Here is a 23,579-nt window from a genome sequence, read left to right as displayed (position 1 = left end):
GCTACTCGACTTTCGCACACCACCCCCCCCCTTTTTTTTTTTTTTATGATTGATTATGATAGAGAATTTTATGCTGATTAAGAAACGTATAAAAACACAGGTCTCAAAATCAATGGAAAGTGCTCTAAAGTTGAAAGTAAAAAATTATAGGACAGAGCCCCAACATTTGCTATCTTGATTAAACTAACGTTTCGGTTTATTTTGTTCTCAAAGGCATAACATTGGTAGCCTGGTTTTTATTATAGGAAATTGTTTTTTTGATTATTGTAGGCACGAAAGTTTTTTCGAGTGTAATTAGATATACGAACGAGCTGTAAAACATTTTGCTCTTGTGAAACATGTGATTCTTTCTTGAAAATTTTATTTTATATAAGAATTTGCGACTATTTCTTTAATAAAATTTTGCATTATTATTTAAGAAAAAAGTAGCAGAAAAGATAAACATTCATGAAAGAATTTTTCAAATTTTCCATAAAAACGTTGAGAGAATATTCTAAGCTGTAAGGTAAGAATCCCAGTTAAAGAGAATTGGCGTGATAATTTAAACGTAAATGAATTCTCATGTTCTTTAATTCAAAGTCTTCATTAAGATAAAATAAAAACCAGGTTGTAAATACTTTTAAAAGAGAACTTTTTGACCAAAATAAATCATTATTCAAGATAGCGAATATTAGGGATTTGTCGTATAATTTTGTACTTTCAACTTCAGCTTAGAGCACTTCCGTTGATTTTGAGACCCATGTTTTTTTACGATTCTTAACCACTTAAAATTCTTTATAATAATCAATCATAAAAAAAGGGGGTGCATAAGTCGAGTAGCGCCAAACTTTCTTGTATTACATTTACCTTTTAAATATTTACATTTGTATTTACTTTTTATTTAATATATTAAACATTTTCTCGTGTTTCTTACTTTTAACTCTTCGATGTTATAAACATCTTTACCGCGGTACCTGATCATCAACCGCTTGATGTTCGAATCACGAAGCCATTCACTAAAGTCATCGATGAAATTCGTGTCGTAATGAAGTTCAAGACGTAATTTCTCAGCGAGTCGAATCCACGGGAGGACGAAACCTTCGAACTCGTTCTTTGATATGAAAGTACGACTGATGTCTATCCCCAACCATTCAATTTTATGTTTCGGTGTCCATTCATCGATCTCCACTGGATGAAATAAGTCGACACGACGAACGTTGGTCGAACATAAAATAATAAGTTTTTTCTCATCCTCTGATAAAATCTTTTTCTCAACCTGTAAAAGTTGCAATTTTTGATGAAACTTCTCCATGAAATATTTTTCATGTGAAACTTCATGAGCAGTCTTTACATCACTTATAACAATATCCCACTTTCGTTCATCGATTGATCTTTTCATATCTTCGGTAACCGACGCCTGCGCTTCGAAAAAGCATTCCATGAACATCTTGTATTTATCTGAAGAAGGAGAATAATAATATATTAACATTATTATTAACATTTATTTATTTGCAACAACAATTATTCAAAAAAATCAAACTTTCAAAACTTTCAAAAATTTGAAAACACGATATTGTGTTTTTAAATTTTTGAAAGTTTGAAAACACGATATTGTGTTTAATATCCGTTTATTAATAAATATAAAACGAATATTATTTTCTTTTAAAAAAAGATCAAAACAGTTTTTATTTATGAAATGCTAATTAAACAAATAAATAATTTACGAAATTTAAAATTAAAATATTTATTGAAATTTACAATGCGTTGAAATGGGGGATTAAAAGTATTCTCTGAAACATAAAAAAAATTTACAATGCGTTGAAATGGGGGACTGTCACGCTGCTGCTGCTACAAAAGATCAAGAAATATCAAAAGATTTTATTGAAAACCTAATAGTGCTAAAGTATGTGGTTGTAAAGACTTTCAGCTCTTTACAGCTACACCCCTAATATTTCTTTTGTTTTTATTGGCAAAAATTAGAAGTTGGTGACCTCAAAAAACTAACCAATAGTGAGTTAAATGACAAGTAAAACATGCAAGTCAGTAATTAATGAGCTACTTAGTTCTACTGGGTGTGCTTTATCTCATTACCATTAATATAAAGTATAGTATTAAAGCCTGTTTTACATCAATTTAAATGATTTTATCAATTTCTATTTCTTTAGGATAAAAAAATACATTATGTCAGGTTTTGAAGGCCTATAGAATTTGGGAGGGGAATAGTGTCTTGATGATAGAGTATAAACCAAGGAAGTACATAAAGAATGGAGTTTCTTGATATACAAATAAGGTGTAACCGAACGAGTCAATTTTCGTAGAGTGCAAACTGTTTTAGTCCGCTACATTTATTGCGCTGTTACCAGGTTGTTTTGTTACCTAAGGTTTCATTTCCTTCTGGCTTTTATAAGATTTGAATTAAACAACTCGCAAAAATGTTAAAAAACCATGCTGTCAGACATTCCAAAAAACAACGCCTACTAACAACCGCTTAAAGAAAGCTTATCGCTGTTATTCTTGCAACCAAGTAAATAAATAATAAGAGAAGGAGCCACTACCTTATCTATAAACTTTAATTCAATATCCTTTTTCAATTAGTACTTTCTGTTAGAAATGATCGTTAATCGAGTATTTTTCGTAGCTAATACTTTAAGAACTAAAAGCCGAGGTGAATGCAGCAATTAAAGCGTTGTCACGGTTGCAATAGCGATTTTACTATCACAATTTGTTTTTATAACTTTATAAAGTCAACATCAGCTATCTTTTCATAGCAACATTTTATACTTAGCATTTGCTTTCGTTCACCAATCAAGATGAACTCAAAAGTGCTGCGGATGATCAGTCTTGAACTGCTTTAGTCATTTTAGTGATGAATAAGTTAGTAACTTCATATATTCGCTTTGTTCCAGTTTAAAAAAGGCTATATGTTTTTTAATGCTTGTTTTGATCCTTTATGTTATTTAGTTTACGTTTTACTGACAGTAGCGTGCAAAAGTTTATATTACCAGCTAAATTTTTCATGTTTTTTCGTCATAACTTTTTGACTTTACATGAATGAAATTTTTAAACAATTGTTTCTGCAATATGATTACATTGCATAATTTACTCAAAAAAAAAAAGATAACTTGTAATGGAAGGAAGAAATTCAAACTTTATTGAAGAGATAATCGTGCAAAAGTTTATAAACAAATAAAAAAAATTCAAAAAAGAGATAATTTCTAATTCCTCCACATGTTTTCATCACAGCACATCAGTACTTTGTTAGCCTATAGATTTAATATTGCTTGACAACAACAAGGTATAGAGTCGACCAAGTTGATAAGAAGATTTATGGGGATATTTTCCCAACAATCCAAGAGGATCAAGTCGAATCAAAATGTTCCTAAAGATGTTCTATTCGATTTCAATCTGGGTTTTGAGAAGACCTGTCCAAAATTGAAGTTTTTTTCAAATTGAAAAAATATTATATAGAATTTGTACGGTGCTTTCTGGAGAATCGTTGCCTTGCTGGAGAATTCAACCACGAGGCCTTTTGCCCTTTCCATGTGGCAACCACATTCTTGTTTATATCTAAGTTATACATTCTGACCCATTAATCCTTTGATGCGATGAATTGGATCAATAGAATCACGACTGAAAGATCCCTAAACCATTATAATGTCACCACCATGTTTAATTGTTGGCATTTGATACTTAGGAGCAAATCTTTCACCTTTCAGACATCTTATGTACTTGATATCATTGCTACCAAACATTCCAAACTTTGATTCGTCACTAATAAGACTTTTGAAGTCAAATGAGCAACTATTTAATAATATTAATGCAATATAAATATAATATTAATATAAAATAATATTTAAGAATATTAATAAGCAATAATTTGATGTTAATGTTTTCTTGGTAGGACAAATTATGTTGATGCAAGCGACCCACGGTGGTCCTTTTTCATAATCTATGGTTGCAAAAGGTATAAAATTCATCTTCAAATAATCGATTGTAATGACACTCATTGAATACCTAGATAACCAGGTAAACAAAATAAATTGTTCTTAGAACTCAACTCCCACCTCGAAGTGAACAATTGAACCCGAAAGTTGTACTTCTTTACCGAGCATACGCTCAGTAGTTTCAGGCAATTTACCAGCGCCCTTTCAAAGTGAATTTAAGTGTTCCTAAAACTGTTATTTTAATATTTTTTTGAAATGGAACTCGAGCGAACAGGTATATATTTACAATATTATAAAACAATAGTTGTATCTTTGTTGATGAAAAAATAATTTGATTGTAAAGATGATGATAGATTAGCACTAAAATAAGAATTTGTAAAGATTTTAATAGAGTAGAACTTTTGGGATTGTTCGAAATTGTTGCTAAAATATTTTTTTATTGTTACTTTATTCATCTCTCAGAAAAAGTTACTCTTGTGTGCTCGAACATGCTCTTTCTATTTTTTTAAAATTTTTGTAGGTTCGATGGCGTGTAGTGTGAGAAAACGAGACATTTTTTAATTATGGCAGAAAGAAAGAAATTTTAATGCAGTGATGAAATTTGTTGAAGAAACCATTAACTTTAATAATAGTGACACTAAAGAAGGGCCTAAAGTGAGTTTTGAAAAACAATTAAAAAATAGGTGTGGCGAATTTGCCAAAAATATAAAACAACGATGTCGCTCAGTTGACAAATTTTTACACCACAACAAAGACTGGTTGGATAGTGATTTTGTAGTTTTCAGTGCTTAGAGGAAGGTGAAAAGACAGAAAACACAGAATGTCAAAAAAAAACATTTCGGAGAATGCAGTCATTCCGCGAAAACTAGGAGAGTGAAAGATCTCATTGAAGGGAGGACAGCTGATGAGCTTTCTCTTGCTACACGAATTAAATTAAGGCATGAGGGTAAAAGGGATGCTGCAAAAGTTATTCATATGGTTTCATCACCTACCAATTCACCAAGAAGAGCTACCAAATTAAAAAAACGTATTTTCACTGAAAGTAAGGCTCCCATAAAAATGACAGCAGAGCTGGACAGGGACAGAGAAAGATTAGGTACGATTCTCCGTACCATTAGCTCGGAATTTGCAATATATATACCAACTTTTGAAAATTTTACCATGCAAACTGCTGATTTGTACATTCAAGAATACTCTTGGTACTACATATCGCAAAGTGTACACAAAGTTTTAATGCCTGGAAGCCTCATTATAAAAGAAGCCATCCTACCAATTGGTACACTGTCTGAAGAGGCTCAGGAGCAAAAAAATAAAGACATTCAGAATTACATAGAGTTCCATGCAAGAAAATTTTCCAGAAAAGAAAATGTGGAAGACATGTTACATCTACTTCTTATAAGCTCTGACCCTTTAATCTCTTCTGACCCTTTAATCAGTTTTAGCCTTGCTAAGAGAAGCTGAAGAGTTGTAGGCAAAAATTGTTTTCACATGTTATAAGAATGCAATAAAATATAGAAAAAATTTGGTTGCAGTGTTTTCTATTTTTTAAACATTAAATTTAATACCTACTTTGCAAACAAGTTGTTACATTTATATTTTCAGGATTCTGGTTTAGGCGTTTTTTTTACATACTGGTAATTTAGAAAAACAAAACTAAAATTGGTTTGATTTAAAATTACTCCCCAGAAAAATAAAATTTTTTAATTTTAAAATCTAACAAAATATAGAATAAATACTAAAACTACAGTTCTTGACAAATAAAGACAATTTAAGAAATATAAGTGTTTTGCCAGATGTAGACAGATTTCATTTCTAAGAAAATAACTGTAGAATTTTGAAACCACGGCACTTAGGGAATTCCAAGTTTTAGTCCTATTACCTGAAGACAGTAAAAGTGCACCCTACTTACGAAAATTGCCATGAAATTACTATCTTTACTTCCATAACTAACCAAGGTCATTCTTGTATATTACATATACAACAATTTTTTACCTGCATACGAATTTTCTGTCCCTTATATTGTGGTGTAATACTTTTGCAAACATAGAATGCCGGAAAGGACCATTGTGCGATGTTTTGTAGTATCGCCGCACTTAACAACATAATGTACGCTGCACTTAACAACATAATTCTTGCTCAAAATGCTATTTATTTCGACAGCACTTTTGCGGGGATCTTGTTTTAATTTTCTTACCAAAGTTTTGCAGTTATCTTTGGCCTACCTAGACGATGCTTGTTTTCATGTGTCTTTTGGTCTCTATATCTCATAACAAGTACGCTAATTGTTGATCTAGCTACATCAAAAAGCTCAGAAACTTGCTTATAAGGAATCTTCTACTCTTCAGCATTCTTTAGTCTTTCCAATTATTTTTAAAATTAAATTTACGTTAAATAATTTACGTAAATATTATCTCCAGTAAATTAATTTTTAAATAAATATATTTTTCTTAATGAAAGTTTGATTTTCTTAATGGGCATGGAACTGTTTATAAACTTTAGCACTATTACGTTTTCAATAAAATTTGAATTTCTACCTTCCATTACAGGTTATAATTTTTTTTGAGTAAATTTTACTATATAATCACATTATAGGAACATTTTTCGAAAATTTCATTCAAGTTTCAGTCATAAGTCAAAAAGTTATGACGAAAAAACTTTAAAAAACTAGTTTATAAACTTCAGCACGCTACTGTAAATCTTGATGGTTAGGAAAATGCTGGGCTTCAGCCTTATGCCTTAAGAATGTTTCAGTTTAATCAAGAACAGGGTTAGGAGGGTACAACATTTGATTAAAGGGGCTGCAATGTTTCTCTTGTTTTTTAATCTTATGTGGGTTTTTAATAACCCAAAAGTAAGTACCGAAAAATAAATGGAAGGATTTATTATTAAAAAAATAGATATTTCTAAGTTGATTTTCTTTTTTTTTCCCCTCTCCTGATATAAAGAAGATAAAAAAAGACATAAAAAGCTGAAAAGAGACATAAACGAAAAGCTTTAAAGATGAGGATGAGTTAGGTGGGGGAGGGGTGTTTTAGAGAGAGATTTGTTTAGACAATTTATTGTCTAAACAATTATTTGGATTTATTTGGATTATTTTGGATTTATTGCCCTCTAGAGTTCATATACTGATTAGCCCGACCGAAGTTGATTTTCGAAAGATAGTAAAGTAAAATACAAGTGTAAATGATTCTATTTTTCAAATTCTGCTGATGGGCTTTTGTCACACCAAAAACTAATTTTAACGAAGAATTTCAATGGATCAGTAAAAGCATAAAATCAACTCTTTTTGAGTCAAACTTCAATGCATCTAACTAGATAACAAACGCAACTGATAATAACATCATTTACACTACAATTAGTAAAATACTGAATCTTTACAATATACTGAAAGTAATAAGAGTCATTTTCTTAGCAAAACAGACCGAAAAAACTCATGTCATAAAAATCTTCATTATTTTCTTTCAGCTATTGAAACTTCATTTAAAAGAGTTTCTTCCCGTGTTTTTATAGAAAAAAGATCATTTTTAGCTAGAAATGCTCAATGGTATTTTGCAAATGAAAGAAGAAAAGTAGCCAAATTTATCAATTATTTTAAATTTGTGGCGTGGGAACGAACCGATGAAATGTTCTCGAAAATAAAGCAATCACATTTTCAAAGCATTGATTGTAAAATTTTCCCTAAACAAATTAAAGTAATAAATAATTCTTACCTGTAAACGCACTAACTTTATTTGGTACCAAACCTAAAATAAAAAAAGCATGATGTATGAAACTTTATTATAGAAAAAACTTACTTAATGTGGAATGAAAACAAATAAAAGGAAGTGGAAATAAATTTAAATCGTTTATCATGTGGCTCAGCAAAATTTCAAAAAAGTAAAATTTCTAAAAAGATATTCTTTTGGCATAAGCAATCAATACTCATTCTCTAGTGAAAAGGAATGAACTTTTTTTTTTCCATATTTTAATCATGTTATTGTCTTAAATCCATGTTGAAAAGTCAAAGTTGGTGTTTTTGTTATGGTCAAAAGCAATAAAATTGCAAAGAAACTACAAAACATTAAAACGCCTCCTGCCTGATACGCTTATGTAAATCTTTTTCCAAATAAAGATCAAAAGGAATAATATTATACATCATATTCATATCAATACTAATTCCCTAGTAAAGAGGAATCCAAATTTTTTTCCAAGCTTTAATTATGTTATGGTCTTATGATCTTGAAAAGTCAAAATTGATGTTTTTCTAAGGTCAGAAAAAAAACATTAAATTAATCTTTTTTTAAAAATTAATATTTTTTATTATTTATTCATTTTGACATATATTAAAGAATCTTGAAGCAAAAAACAGATACCTTCCATTTTTAAAATGTTAGGCATATAAATATAATTAACAGATATATATGCTATGTTCATGTCTGAAATTTTTTTAAAGGAACATTTGTTGCATATGCTGGTCAATATGTTTTTTTTAAAAATGTCTTATTACCAAGTGATTTAATTTATCATTAATATCTAGAGAATTGTTATTTTAAAGGAGGATAAATTATTTACATTTTGTAAATTACCACTGAAAATATTTCACTTCACGAAACCTTTGCTTTTTTTTGTTGTTAAGTTTTTACAAAAACTTTTGGCTGTTTATTCTGGAGTTCAATAAAAAAAACACGATGACAGAATAACATCTATCCTACAGAGCAAAATTAATTTTTTTAAAATATTATAGGATAAAAAAATTTGCTTTCTTGTAAATTATTTTTAACTACAAAAAACGTTTATAAAAATAATAATTTAACATTGAAAAATATTGATGAAATTTTTTTTTAGATTCTTAATGTTTTCAACAGTTGTATAAAGTGAGAGTTACCTAAAAATTAACTTAAAAAAATTTACTTTTATAAAATTTACTGTAGTTTTCTCGCAAGCAGCACAACGCTATAGTTTTAAGATCTTTCTTTTTACTTATTTAAAAAACTGTTTCTACAAAAATTTCGCGTTCAATTTATACCTTACAAATTCACCTCAAATATGCTCATAGAAAAAAAACCGCTTATACTTTATTTATATTTTCTCAAAGAAACTACATCAATCAAATCCGCCGTACATAATTTCTCCCACGCAATTTAACTACACTCCTCCTTGATCTTCAGGGATCACAATCAAGAGAAACAACCTTGAGGGTATCTAAGAGGCATCCATCGTTCTCGATTGCTCCTCCGCAGGGGAACTTCGGTTTACCGGACGTCGTCGCCAGTCTCCAGATGATTCATGTCCTTGCTTGCCGGCGTGGTCTCCATATTTTCGCCACAACTTGCACTATTATTCCCAACTTCTATTTCTACATATGTCACTTTGTTTATTCGAGTTTGCTGCGTTCCGCTTCTCGGTCTGATGTTTTTTAGGTGGCGCGGCATCGACCACTTTTTCCGACACATCCCGAGTAATGGATAAAGCAAGGATGGTTACTTGAATAAAGCAAGGATGGTACCTGGACGCCATTTCGTCACGCATCGCGCCTCGGGTGGCTTCAGCCACACACTTTTGCCAACTTGTGAGTTTTCAGGCACATTCGTTGACAGCTCGGCCTTTTCGTCCAATCCTTTGATCCTTTCGGTATAGACATGCAGTTTACTCATCGGACTTGCTCTCTCTTTGCCAATTGAGACGTTGTACCTATAAATAGCCTACGATATGGAAATATTTGATCGCTCTGTCACTCTCTTGACAGTTCGGTGGTTTCTTTCAATGATGCCATTCCCCAAAGGACAGTAAGCGCCTCTAAGCTTCAAACACACACTCCAACTTCCAAGAAATTTTCTAGTCTATTCACTTTTAAATGCAGTGCCATTGTCCGTCAATATTTCTTCTGGTGCTTCCCTTTCGCAAAAGATGGACTGCAACTGCCGAATTACTGCGATGCTTCCCTGCGAGCGTGGCAGCTGACACCAGAGTGCGAATCTTGAAGGCCCACAGTCGATCAAGCTCAAATAACTTTCCCCACTGCAATAAGTGATACCCATGCTTAATCTTTTCCAATTTTCGTTGATGTCTAAATTCCGGTGCGTCCACGCAACGGGTGCCGGATCTATCGATTGGCTTGGTTCGCACTCCCGAATCACTTTTTGTAAATCTTCCTTTGTTGCAGTCGGGAACTTCTTCCGAACGAAGTGCAAAGTTCTTCTGACTCCAAAGTGTCCAGTCCGCTTGTGTATTTCCAAAATTGAATCTCTATCCATCAACGCCAGTCTGGCACAATTTGTAACGTCGTTAAGTTTTAATATTCTCATCCACCAACTAGGTATTCTAGTTAATCAGCCGGCCAAGTTGTCTTTTGACAATATCAGATTTACGTCGACCTCCAAGATGTTGTCATCAACCAACTCCCAGAACAAGTTCACTCTTCGCCATATGAGCATCTCAGGTTACGCCTTTGATCTCGGTCTAGAATTTCCGGTTACAGCATCAGAAATCCAGTGAAAAAACGTTACAGAGTCTGTGAACAACTGGAGTTTATTGAGCTTCCAAGCCAAAGCCATGTTAACACCGCGTAGCACGGCGTCCAGCTCTGCCATGTTTATGTGAACTTCAGATCTGTCTTTACGCAGCCATATTGCATCTTTAACAGTCACTCCTCCAATTCGGACAAGAGCTCCTAATGCCAAAAAGCTAGTATCAACCCATACTTTACCCTCATCACCACGCACTTCCCATTCTCTACAAACAGAGTCATTTTCTCCCACCCTCTTCAACACTTCTTCCAGCACACACATGACCCCTACGTCATGAATTTCATCATCCCACCCATTTGCCAAAGAAACCACCTTCCGCTTAATAATGCTGCAAGCAACACGCAACCAACCGCACACTGGGAAGTGACTCACAAACTGCCCACAAATGGAGAAAACCGTCCTCCTCGATAATGTCAGCAGAATTTCCTCCAGCCGATTGCCTCTGGACCACATTAGTTTGTTGCCAACTTTCTTCACGCCCAATCCGAGCACACGTGTCCCACTACTATCAATCCTTTCGCCATCCTTACTTTCCAAGCTATATTTGGAAAAATGTTTTCTAACGTATTCCATGTTAAACACATTCTCATCAACAAAAATATCATCTACGTATGTCGATGTCCCTTTTTTCACTTTTTCATCTTGTGCAACGATGGCGATGAGTACTGATTTCATGATCATCGGTGCCACATTAAGTCAAAACCAAGTCGCGTCAGACAATACCGTTTGCTCTTAAACATCACCGTTTGATACGGCCATAGTGTCTCATCCGCTTTCAGCTGGAGATATGCTTTTTGCAGGTCGATAATTGTTGGGTTGTTACCCATTTGTCTCCACTGCCTCAACTTCTCAGCACAGACGTCCTAATCTCTTGTGAATGCCTCAATGAACCTATTGGTTTCTCTCCAGTCTAGCACCTGCCGAACTTTGTTTTTATTGCGTTGAACCACTGGCATTAGTGGCAGTGGTTCAACGCAAGTCCACTCCATTGAACACCGCTTCGTGGTCCCATTTATTGATTTCAAGTCGTGTTTTTTCTTCTTTTTTCGCCATCGCACAAACAGTCCCCCCAAACCTTGCTTTACCTGACGGAAAATGGTAAGCCCTCCTAACAATCGTATTGAATTCATTCCAAGCATCACATCTGCTCCAAACGGTCGGAAACTTGCCACTAGAACCCGATCCCGCGCGAAGACATTGCCAACCTCAAGTGAAACCATTGCCGTTCCAAAGTATCTTTGCCTCCGAATGTTGTAACGTTTTCATCACCTGATCGCTTCAGTTGGTCGTTCGAAACTAATTTCAAATTAAATCCGGTATCGACAATAGCTCTCGCGTTTCTACCATCCACCTTGATTTGGATGACAACAAGTGCGCTTAATCCACGGGCATTCGAGAGCGAGCTAGCGCACACCAATCACTCTCCTCCTCGTTTTCCTGCTGCTTTGTACATTTTGCCGCAACGTGTCCCATCTCTTCGCATTTGAAACACCGATCATTCCTCTTGGAGGCTGCGCTGTTTATCGCGATGTGATTTAACCCTCGACAGTTATAGCATACTATAGACTCAGGTGACTGTTCTCCCAACGTTGCGGCGGGTGGTGGCGGCGGTTATAGTTGACTCGTTCGCGCGCTTTCGATTCAAAGCGGCACTTACTTTCGGCAACATCACTTCAATTGTTTCTTTCGCAGCTCTAAATATAGAAGAAACTGCTTCCGGCAATCCAACAATAAACGCCAGTAGCACCGCCTCGTCTGGCAACTTCGCAAGACACGACAAACGTTTCAGATCCGCCATATAAACGTCCACTCTTTCCTCATCGCTCATCTTTCGCTTTGTAAACAATTCATATGCTGCGTAGGCATCCAAAGAAAAGGCTTGCAGCAAAATATCCTCAATTTTATTCGCATCTTTCTTGTCTTCTTCTCCCAAGCCGTCGTAGACTGTGTAAGCATCGCTTTGCAACAAGACAGGAAAAACTACTGTCAACGTCTTGCATCTTCGCAATCACTTTGGTTCGCTACAGCCAAGTTGCGGCATCGGACGTCCCATCATATTTTTCGAAGACATCCGAAAATCTCAAAGATGACTCCACTACTGCCCGGTTAGCATGTAGTTTTCTCTCAAGCAGCACAACGTTATAATTTTAAGATCGTTCTTTTTACTCATTTAAAAAACTGTTTCCACAAAAATTTCGCGTTCAATTTATACCTTACAAATCACCTCAAATATGCTCATACGAAAAGAACCGCTTGCACTGTATTATATTTTCTCATAAAAAAAAACATAAAAAATTTTAAGCAATAAAAATTTCACATTTAGAGCAAAATAAAAAAACATCAAAAAAGATGTTAACGATACAAGAACATAAAAATAAACATTTTTACATTTTCTCTGTGGCAGAGTCATTGATTCTTCTAAAAACCTTTTTTTAAAAGTATTTTTTAAAAACAAATCGAAATTTGAAGTTTAATAATAAAAAAGACACAAAAGTATTTTTAGTAACTTCAAACGAATAAGTTGAGATGACATTGATTGTATTATTTCTAAGTTAACTTTAACGTAAATTAACTTTAACATGGGAAAAACTATTTTTTACCATGCAGTAAAAGCTTTTTATTGAATATTAAAATTGAAAAATACTAAATATAATAAAATACTTGAAGTTAACCTTGTCATCTGTTTTGCAAAATTTAACACATTGAAAAAAAAATATATCTTTTGAGCAGTAAGAGATATCTCTTACTGCTCAAAAGATAGTTTTACATAGATATATATCTATGTAAAAGATGTTTTGACATCTAGATGTAGGGCTACCATATGAAATTTTGGAAAAATCAGGACATCATGTTTTTTTTAACCTGTCAAATCAGGACAAATATAAATAAGCAGAAAGTCTAAATCAGGACAAAAGCTCGTCACACTAAAAGTGAAAATGACAAAAAATACAACATTAAAAACCAGCTTTATATTACATTTTTGTAATGACTACAAAAATTATTTCTTTTCTTTGCTTTTAAACCAGTCATATTTTTCACTAGAGTGTACTTTCTTCAGGAACAACTGGTCGTTTTTTATCTTTTCATAGAACTGTGAGCAATTGAGATCAGTATTTAACTTACAAAAAAGCAAACTTTTCACAGTAGAAACTAGCAAAGAACCTCTTTCAGGAGACCAAATATTGTTCATCATTGAAAACACCCTTTCCACAGCAGCTGAAGCTTGCTTTATTTTTTAGTTTTTGTCAAAATGATATTTTTTTCTTTTTTGTTATGGTTTTTTAAAATCAGGACATTTTGGCACCTGATCAGGACAGTCAGGACAGACCCTTCAAATCAGGACAGTCCTGATGAAAATCAGGACTATGGTAGCCCTATCTAGATGTCAAAACATCTTTTACAGTTCAAAACATATTTTTTTTGTCTTTGAAATCAAAAACAATAACTTTGTTAAGTTGAAGGGAAAAACATAATCATAATTCGTTTGGTGTGTAATAATGGTGTGTAATATCTGTAATATAAATCTAATCATAGATTTTACATTTCTTTATTCACAAAATACAAGTAGAAGAGAGAAGAAAAAAGGTAATATGCCATTATCTAAAATTTTCATACAATATTTCTATTTTTGTTTTTATTTTTTTGTTCAATTATGTTCCAACTTTGTCCCATTTTTTTGACTAAATGAACTTTGAAATAAACAAAAGGTATGTTATTTCAAAAACACTGCAATAAACTAAACTTTTTAATTCAATAAATGTATTTAAAATGCTCAAATATAAAAGGAACATGCTTAAGAGTTAATATACATAAACCAACTTAGGGACCCAATATCTCAAAACGCCCCTGCCAATTTTTGTTTTTTTTTGCTGTTAATATTTTCAGCTGCTTATAATCTTACAAGGCACAAAAAATCTAACTGGAAAAACAACTGAAACATATGGAACTTTAATTTCAAAGATGGATTACTTTTTCAAGAAATTCCCAAAAAATATTTGTAAATAAAATAAAGTTAATCGTAATTTAAAAAGTTTCTTAAATATACAAGATTTTTAAAGGTATCGAAGATGTAAGTTATTTTGACTGTGTTTGTAATAGTTTACAATATTGTTCCCATTTAACTTGTACTTCCTCTATTTCAGCATTTTCAAACACATAGTTTTTACCGGAACTAGAGCAAGCTTGTGGAACAGATAGTTTTTTCGATATGCTGGTGTTGGGAATAAAACAGTAGTCGTATCTTTCAGGCCAGTTAAAACAGATTGATGGACCATTTGGGTGAAGAAACTTAAATTTAGCAACAACCTCTTCTAGGTTGGTTTCAGTTACAACGCCGATCCACCATTTATCATCACAGACTACAGCTACATAACAACCTAAAGTGACAGTATCAACTTGAAATATATCTTGTTTTTTTTTAAGATTGTGGGTTATTGTATAATTAGTGTCTGTATTACACATCTTTACCCCAACCCTGTTATCTCCAAAATGTATAAATTGATGAAAGCTACGAGTACCAGGTAGAGTTGTTACACCAGTGTACCTTTCTTTTTGCTGTTCACATTGCAATTGTAAGTCCAATCTTTTTATGTAAATGAAGTTAACAACCTTGATTTTCTCAATACAAAATTCATACATAGCTTCTGATCATAGTGAGAATTTGGTTTCTGTATGGTCGTTTTAAACTTTCTTGTGCAGTTAACCTTTTTACAGTACCGCCAATCCCATCGCATGGTGACTTTCCGTGGGATGTGGCAAAAAAGTTCCATTCAACTTTAAGGCTAAATTCGCTCTCTACTTGGCATAGATTTTACAACTTTTGTACTGTCCTGCACAACCATCAGTGAATAAATGTAATTTGGACAGATTGGAAAATTTTTTAATATAGAAATAATTCAAACCTTTTCAGAATCCCTTTGTTATATAATTTTTTACACTAATAGATATTGTTAATTTTCTTTATAGATATATTTACATATATATATATATATATATATATATATATATGAAATTGTTAATTTGTTAAAATTTAAATAAAATTTACCAATAAATGTTGTTTCATAACTGAATTTTAATAAACTAGTTATTATAAACTTTTACAAAATATAATTGTCAAAATTTTAAAAACAAATGCACATCAATATCACACTTATTCAGTTTTTATATAAAAGCAAAGCAGGATCTTTTTTTTCAGTTGTTAAGATCAAATAACTAAGTTGTCATATAATTAAGACTTCCTTAAATATAATTTTTTTTTTTTTTTTTTTTTAAAGAGTCTATAAGCTAAATATAATATTTTACAGAATTCTATTTGCAAGTTTTTTAAAATAATTCATTGAAAATTTGATATATCTTTGAAATTAAAGTTCCATATGTTTCAGTTGTTTTTCCAGTTAGATTTTTAGTGCCTTGTAAGATTATAAGCAGCTGAAAATATTAACAGCAAAAAAAAATAATTTGACAGGGTGTTTTGAGATATTGCGCCCCTAAGTTGGTTTATATATATTAACTTTTAAGCATGTTCCTTTTATATTTGAGCATTTTAAGTACATTTATTGAATTCAGAATAAAAAAAAACAATATCTTTATTTTCATACTTTTGTTATTTTTATTTCTTATTTTTTTTAAGATAAATGTTTTTTCAGAACGTTATAAAAACTGTGTAATTTTGGGAAACCAGGTCAATATTAAGATTGCAGTATCTTGTCAACTGCTCAACATTTTTAGCTGAAATTTTATGTGTTAACTTTTCTTTTTAAGATGCAACACCCAATGAAGTTTTTAAAAAATTTGAGGACCCATGGTTCAAATTTTTCTAAATTTTGGGTTATTTGATGCGAAATTACCCAAAAATTAAATGGCAAACTTGTATAAAAAAACTTTTAAAATAATATTTCAATTGCCATTTAAAATATTTCATTAAACATTTAAAATGTCTATTAAAAGCTTAATAAGTCTGATAATGATTCTCAAAGAAGTTTTGCTTGAAACTTGGATTAATGAAATTTACGTTGCAGAAAATTAGTAAACGTTTATGAATTTTAATAGATTATTTATTTGACAGGAAATCTCATTCCCTTTCTCTCTTTCTTCTCTCCCTCCATTAAGAAAAAAATTGTTTGAAATTGTGCATGAAAAAGCGTTTCTTTATTAAAAGTTTCACCAAAAAAAAACAACAACATATTAAAAGATATTTCTGTACTGGAGAATAATTTCCTATATAAGTTTAGGGTTTTTATTTTTACGATTTTTGATTTTTACGCCAAAATTAAAAAAAATAACAGCTCAACAAAGATCTTTTTTAAGCACCTTTTGATTTGATTAAAAAACGTTTTAAACTTTGTAAATACATCAACAAATTTTCATGCTGAAGTAAAAAAAATTTCATTAAAACTTCTATGAAGGATTTCATAAAACTCAATTAGTTCAGTCTTTGCTTCTTTTCTTTTTTCTTCTTAGTACCTATTCTCCTTTATCACATTATTTTTCACTTTTTTTGTCCTAACAAATAGAATTATATGTCTCCAGATGTTATGACCTCAGGTTTTGCTTTTTTTTTAAATTAATTTTGTTTAAATTGTTTAAACACATGAAGTTAGTTGGTCGATTGTTTTTTTTAGGATGTCACTAACTAAAAGGTTGTAATAGGTTAAATTCATTAGTTCAATTAAATCTGAAAAACTATGAAGTCAGTCCTCTAGAGCTACTTTATGATTTTAAATGCCACATAAAAAATGTTTTGGAGGTTCTTCCAGAAATATTGAGCTGCAGGGAGATAAAAGTATTTAAAAATTTTACATTAAATTCAAATTAAAGATTAAAACTTTTTAAATATTGAAATCAAAATTTTGTAGTAAAAAATTTCACAACTCAGTTTCTTTGAATCTAAAACTGCTGATTACATTACAAACCTTGTTTACATGAAACAAAAATCTATACCCATAAAATACATAAAACTTCAAAAGTTTTTAAACACATTTTCCCCTATGCTTATTTTATAATGTATGAGAAACATCTTTTAAATATTGAATGAATCATCCTCCTCTAAAACATTGTTTGACCTAATATTATTCTATTTTGTATATTAAAGATTACACGTTTTTGGTGGCCGTCATTCCTTTGCTATTTTTTTTTTCAGCTGATTAATCTTTTTAACTTAACAAAGTCAGTCAACATATTTAAAAGTAATATTAAAAAACTCATTAAATAAAATAATCATAAATAAATGCATGAATTAAACAAAAACTTTTTTACATGTGAGATTTCTTATTATATCAATACAAGAAATATATGCAAGAAATCTCACTTATAAACAAATATACAAGAAATCTCACATATATAACAAATATATAACATATATAACAAATATACAAGAAATCTCACATATAAAGAAATCTTTAACATATGTATCGTTTAAATTAACAAATTTTTTAACATTGCTGAAATATGTTGACTGACTGTTAAAAACTATCAATCAACTGAAAAAAAAAGGATATGATAACCTCCAAAAAACTTGTAATATGTAAAATTTCTTGTTATATCAAAGCTAAAAAGGATATTAAAAGGATTATAAAAATCAGCTCAAGTAACAAGCTAATTTTTTGAGAAAAAACATTTATGGCTTTTTAATATCCAACTGCATTTCGATGGAAATAACTGACTACTTAATCATTCTATTACTTACTAAAAAAATTAATTTAAAAAATTCAGATAAAAAAACAACAGCTAAAATAAAAAAAAAAAAAATAAAACACCAAAATAAAACAAAAGCTCTTTATAATTAAAGAAAATTTAAGGGAAACAAATATAGAACTCATTATAACCATAAAAAGCTAATAATGAAAACTCAAACAAAGTGTAAGGTTTCTTTAACATTTTAATTGGACTTACCAAGTACAGCATTAAGCAATGAAATCCTTTCTTCATTTGAATTCTTCAAATTAGCAAGAAATCTCACTAAACATCTTTCATTTTCATTTGCTAGTCCACAGATCATAGGCAAACAGCTATGCAACTTTCTGTTATGCATAATCTCCTTAGGACTCAAATAAATGTGTGCATGAACTGAAGCACAAAACTCCATTAAAGTGAGGTGAGCAAACTGATATTGATAACCCAGTTGTGATTCAACTCGTTCAATGAAACCCAAAAGTTCATTTTCAACTTCATCAAAGTCATTCACAATACCTTTCATTTCCTCTTGGGAGAAAACAACTTTACCTTGATTGAACAACTCCCAAGCAACTTTACAAACTCTTAAAACATGTTGCTTGTGTTTCTCATTTTGAAATATTTTATGAACAGCTTCATTGGTTTTGCAAATGTGTTTTTGAAAAAAGTATAAAAAAATAGAGCAATATAACTCAGTCATAGTGCTGAAAGAATAGAAATCACTTGCAGCAATAATTGAACACATTGCTGATAAATAAAAAGGAACAGATGCCATTGCTTTAGCAAAGTAAGACTCTCTAAGAGCATTTTTAATGCACTCTTTTTTTTCACCAATATTTTCAACATACTCATTAATTCCATTTTCATTAAAACCCATTATTTGAATGGTTAACTTGTCTGCACATTCTATTACTTTATCTTTGTATTGTGATATAGCTCCAATTCTTCCAGCAACAACACATTTGTATTTTTGAGTATTCAATGCTTTTGATAACACATTAACAATAGGTTGCTTGCTTGGATTAATTGGATTACTCTTTATTAATTCATCTATGTGAGCAAACTCATCCAACCCATCTATCACAAACAAAATTGAAAAATGTTCACAAACATTGCACTCTTGAAATAGATCTTTATAGAAGACTTTTAACAGCTCATTTATGTTACTAATATTTTGATGTTGATTTAACTTTCTACATTCAAGATAAAAAACAAGATCCACATTTTTCCATAAGGTACCATTGGCCCAGTCAAGTAAGCACTTTCTGAGCAAACAAGTTTTTCCAATTCCAGCAATGCCAGATATCAAGAGTAAAGATAGTTCTTTTGAGAACACTTCATCAAACTTAATAGGCTTATAGGTCATTTGTCTCTTAAGAAATAATTCTCGCTCAGCAATTCTTACTGTAACTTTTTCCACTTCATCTGCATCAACTACAGTCAATTCAATGAACTTATTTAAAAGTTCAACTTTAGCAGGAGTTTTTACTAAGTGCTCAATTTCATCCATTTTTCCATGTTTTAAGATAAAACTTTTTCAGTGCTTCACATTTTTCTGAAAGAACAAAAATATTTACTTAAGATATTTACTTTACATTTCTAAAAACACATTTTCATTTTGATTTTAATGAATTTGTTTTAAGTGTAAATATAAAATAATAACTTAATTTTTTTTTCAGTACTCAAAAGAAGAAAAAAAAATTTGTGGTTTTAAATTTATGTTGAAAATCCATAGATAGTTTAAAATGGATTCCTAATGCAAATTTATTTTAATAAATAACTAAGAGTATTTATATGAGGTAATTTTTTATAATTTAATGACATAATTTCATATTTTGGCTATTTGAAATATTAAATTTTTTATACTTAACATTTTTTGTATAAACAGATACTAATTTTTTTTCAGAAATCTGTTTGATATGTTGTTTACATATGTAGTAATAACTTATAGGAAGTGCAACCATTTATGATATAACATCATTATTAACCTTATTTGAACTGTTTATTTTACATTATCATTAACCTTACTTACACTGTTTATGTAACTTCTATTTGTGCTTTTAAATCATCTCTTAAGGTTCATCTAAGTACAGCAAACATTTACCAGTAAAATTTTTCAAACAAAATGATGGACATGGTAACAATTATGATAATAAACAAAATTTTATCAGAGGGTCATTTGTTGCGAGAAAAATGATTTTACTAAAAATCAAAATAATAGAAAAAATTAAATGTTCTTTTTTATAACATTTAATTCTTTCTGTAATAAGGCTAAGTTAACTAAACTCATTGATAAAATAATAATAATTAAATTAAATTAACTTTGAATTAAAACCAATTTTCAGCATAATTCAACTTAAAATTGATCAACTTCAATTTGCATTTGAAGTTAATCAACATAATGTTAGATTGTGTTGAAAACTTCAAATTTTGAAATTTTAATTCACTATGAAATTGAACATCAAAGAAAAAGATAATAATTAAAAACTTTTATATTTACTTTTTTTTTAAGGACTATTATACTTAAAATAGTAAATATTAGGAATAATCTTGGCTATTTGAAATATAAAATTTTTTATATTTTAAATAGCCAATATTATTCCTATAATAACTATTTTTCTTATAACCAGATATTCTGTATCACAAATGAGAAGGAACTCTATTAGTATCCACTAAAGATAAAAAACAAAAGATATTATTGATAAAAAAAAATATGTATAAAACACTTTCATTTTGTGAATTTATTATAGAGAAGATATTTAATGAACAACATAAAACACAAGAAAATATTAAATTTAAACAAAGATGTAAAGAAAGCATATTTTGAACCTGATGTTAAAATAGCATAAGCATTTATAGCAAAAAAAAAAAAAGTTCTAAACTTTACTTTTATACAAACATTGAAAGTTTAAAGTTAAAAAAAAAAAATTTCTTTTTTTATTGTTATTTTAAAGAAATAGTTCAATGGTTAAATAGTTAAATAGTTCAAAAAAAATATTTAAATCAAAAATCATTTTTATTTCATTAACAAAATATAGTAGACTAATTTTATTCAAATTTCAATTATTTGATTGACAAAAATATATGAAACAATTTATTCTTAATAAAGTTAAAAATCAAAGGAAAAAGTTTCCATTCTTCTGCTGTTACAACCTCCTATTGTGAGAGGCTGTTTGCATTCATATTTACACTTATTCATTAAAATATACTTTTAACAACTATTAATTTCTCTTTTAAATGTGTCATTAGCTACTCATACACAACTTATTTCTCCTTTTTACCAAATCAATATTTTTAATTGAAGGGCTTATTGTGAAACAATGACAAGCCACAAAAACATATAATTGAGAAAAATGACTTTTAAGTTTTATTTAATTCTATAAAATCAGTGCTTACCTATTATTCTCTCAAATTTATACATCATAAAAATACTAATGGATATTATATATTGGACAAAAAAAACAAATGAAAATGCAAAGTAATGTGGAAAAAATAAATTTTATTGAAAAAAACTTGAAACATAACTAATCTAATCTACATATTTAACAATAAAAATCACTTTAATTTAAAATAATCTCAGGATCTTCTTCTTCAGTTTCTCCAATCATGGCTTGTAAATTGTTATAAAGTTGGTGGTGTATTGGCAGTATATACAGCAATAGAGTTTTAATATTGTCAATCTTTTTCTTCGATATTTTTAACGATTTTATATATTTCTGTTCTAACTCAGCAAGTGATGTCTGCAATGGTCTTCCTTTCTTTGCAATATTTACTTGTTTGTACTCATCTTCATCAACGTCATGTTTGATATAGAAAACCTTAGTATTTTCTGCATTAAAGTGATAAGAAACTGCATTAGCAAAATCTAATCTTTTATCATCGTTTGTATGTGTAGTTCTTTTAATATTTGCAAAAATAGAGGCAAAATTTTAAAAATCTGTTTGCCTCATATCTGTTACTTCAAACGGTGTTTTTCTGTTTGCTTTGCTAATAATATTGTGCCATTCTCCTGGAGAACAAATTTGTGGTCCATATTTTCTATGACATTTTTCTATAAGAGCAAGTCTCTATCCAAAGGAAGATGAGTATGGCCACTTATAAGAAAATTATGAGTTAAACTTTTAAATTTTTTCTCTTTTACCAACTGTAACCAGAGAGCCATCAGTAACTATTTTGCTTAAATACTTTAAAAGAATGGATGCTACTTCATCACTTCCCGCTGTGCAATCATGAATGCCAAATTATACATCCATATTTTTCTACAACAAAATGCTTGACCAGTTGTTAATTTCGGAAGTGCCAAAGCCTGTTGTAAATCGAAAGTTATTACTAATTTTCTATTGTTGTTTTTTGAAACAGCTGTTTCCAATTTAAGCTTTTCTTGCATAGCTAGGGCCTTTGCATTATGAAGTGTAAGTTCATTTTGTAATCGAATCAACTCTTGATCGTTGGCAACTATTCTTTCTGGCTCTATTTTAATATTGAGTTGATCAAAAGTTTTGCAGGTGTCCAATTTTGGTAATTTAAAACCAACATTGTATTCTGAACAAAAAATTTTTCTATAAGTATGATCAAAACTGGTTCAATATTTTGTTGTATACACCAGGGAAGATAATCCGAATAAAGACTTGATATGGTTATATCGCAATTCAAATATTCTATTGTGTAAATTTTCAGTTCTACTATAATGACTTTGATATTTTGGAACTAAATTTATATAGTTTCTAACACCTGCTTTTTTTTCTTCACTCACTTTATTGGGTCTGTTAGCATGTTTTCCTGTTTAGCTGTTTTTGGTATGGAAATCCCTTTTATATTTTTTGAAACAATATTGTTCAATCTGCCTTTTAATTAATGCAATCCATGAACATTTAAGAATTCATTTTTACATACTTTAATGCTCTGGCCATTAACATTAATAAAATAATTTGCGTTGTAATTTCTACTACATTCATTTTTTTTTTGTTTATGTCTGTAAGATCTTTTCTTCTGAATGATATTTACGCATCCAAATAGATAACTGTTCTGTAAATCCCAAGACCCTAAATTCCAAAATTCATCAAAAATTTTTATTTCAGCACCCCCTAATTTTTCCGTACATTTGTTTTTACAACCACAAGGTGATCCTAAAATTCTAGCCAGAACTAACTTTTTTGTTTTATTACTAAAATATTCGTGACCCAGATTTCGTCGTGTTTTTCTTTTTATTCTTGAACAAGTGCTTTCATTTTTTTGTCTCCAGCAACTCTTAGGATTAGGTTCTGGTGTTTCAACTTTAACTCGCTTATAGGCTGGTTATTTAGGATATTCAACAGAATCTGTAACATCTACAGATTTGTTTGGGGTGTTACTCTAAAGTAAATATACAATAATATAACAAGCCACAGTATTGAACTATTTTGCTTGTATTATAATATTAAGTGCAACATAATAACAAGTCACAAAATAAAAATAAATGTTTACCTGTTACCAAAATAAA

General features: G+C 30.3%; 1 protein-coding gene across 5 annotated transcripts in view; it reads right to left on the bottom strand.

The window, feature by feature from the left end:
- Positions 1–813: 813 nt before the first annotated feature.
- Positions 814–23,579, bottom strand: part of LOC149894086 (NACHT, LRR and PYD domains-containing protein 14-like) — a 35,697-nt gene continuing 12,931 nt past the window's right edge. For 4 of the 5 annotated variants that reach the window (XM_090070744.1, XM_090070721.1, XM_090070736.1 and 1 more), the window contains one exon: positions 16,870–19,655. In XM_090070744.1, coding sequence (XP_089926870.1) covers positions 19,603–19,655 — 53 coding nt within the window. In that variant the 3' untranslated portion in view covers positions 16,870–19,602. Of the gene's footprint in view, positions 1,438–7,633; positions 7,667–16,869; positions 19,656–23,579 lie in introns of those variants that run through there. The other variant, XM_090070718.1, reaches the window with a different exon arrangement.

This window comes from Hydra viridissima, unplaced genomic scaffold (genome assembly GCF_058129835.1).
Source record: "Hydra viridissima isolate aposymbiotic clone 2 unplaced genomic scaffold, HvirCarnegie_v1 scaffold_1, whole genome shotgun sequence".
Classification (NCBI taxonomy): domain Eukaryota; kingdom Metazoa; phylum Cnidaria; class Hydrozoa; order Anthoathecata; family Hydridae; genus Hydra; species Hydra viridissima.
Note: the sequence above shows the minus strand (reverse complement) of the source record. Positions and strands in the feature narration are given on the sequence as shown.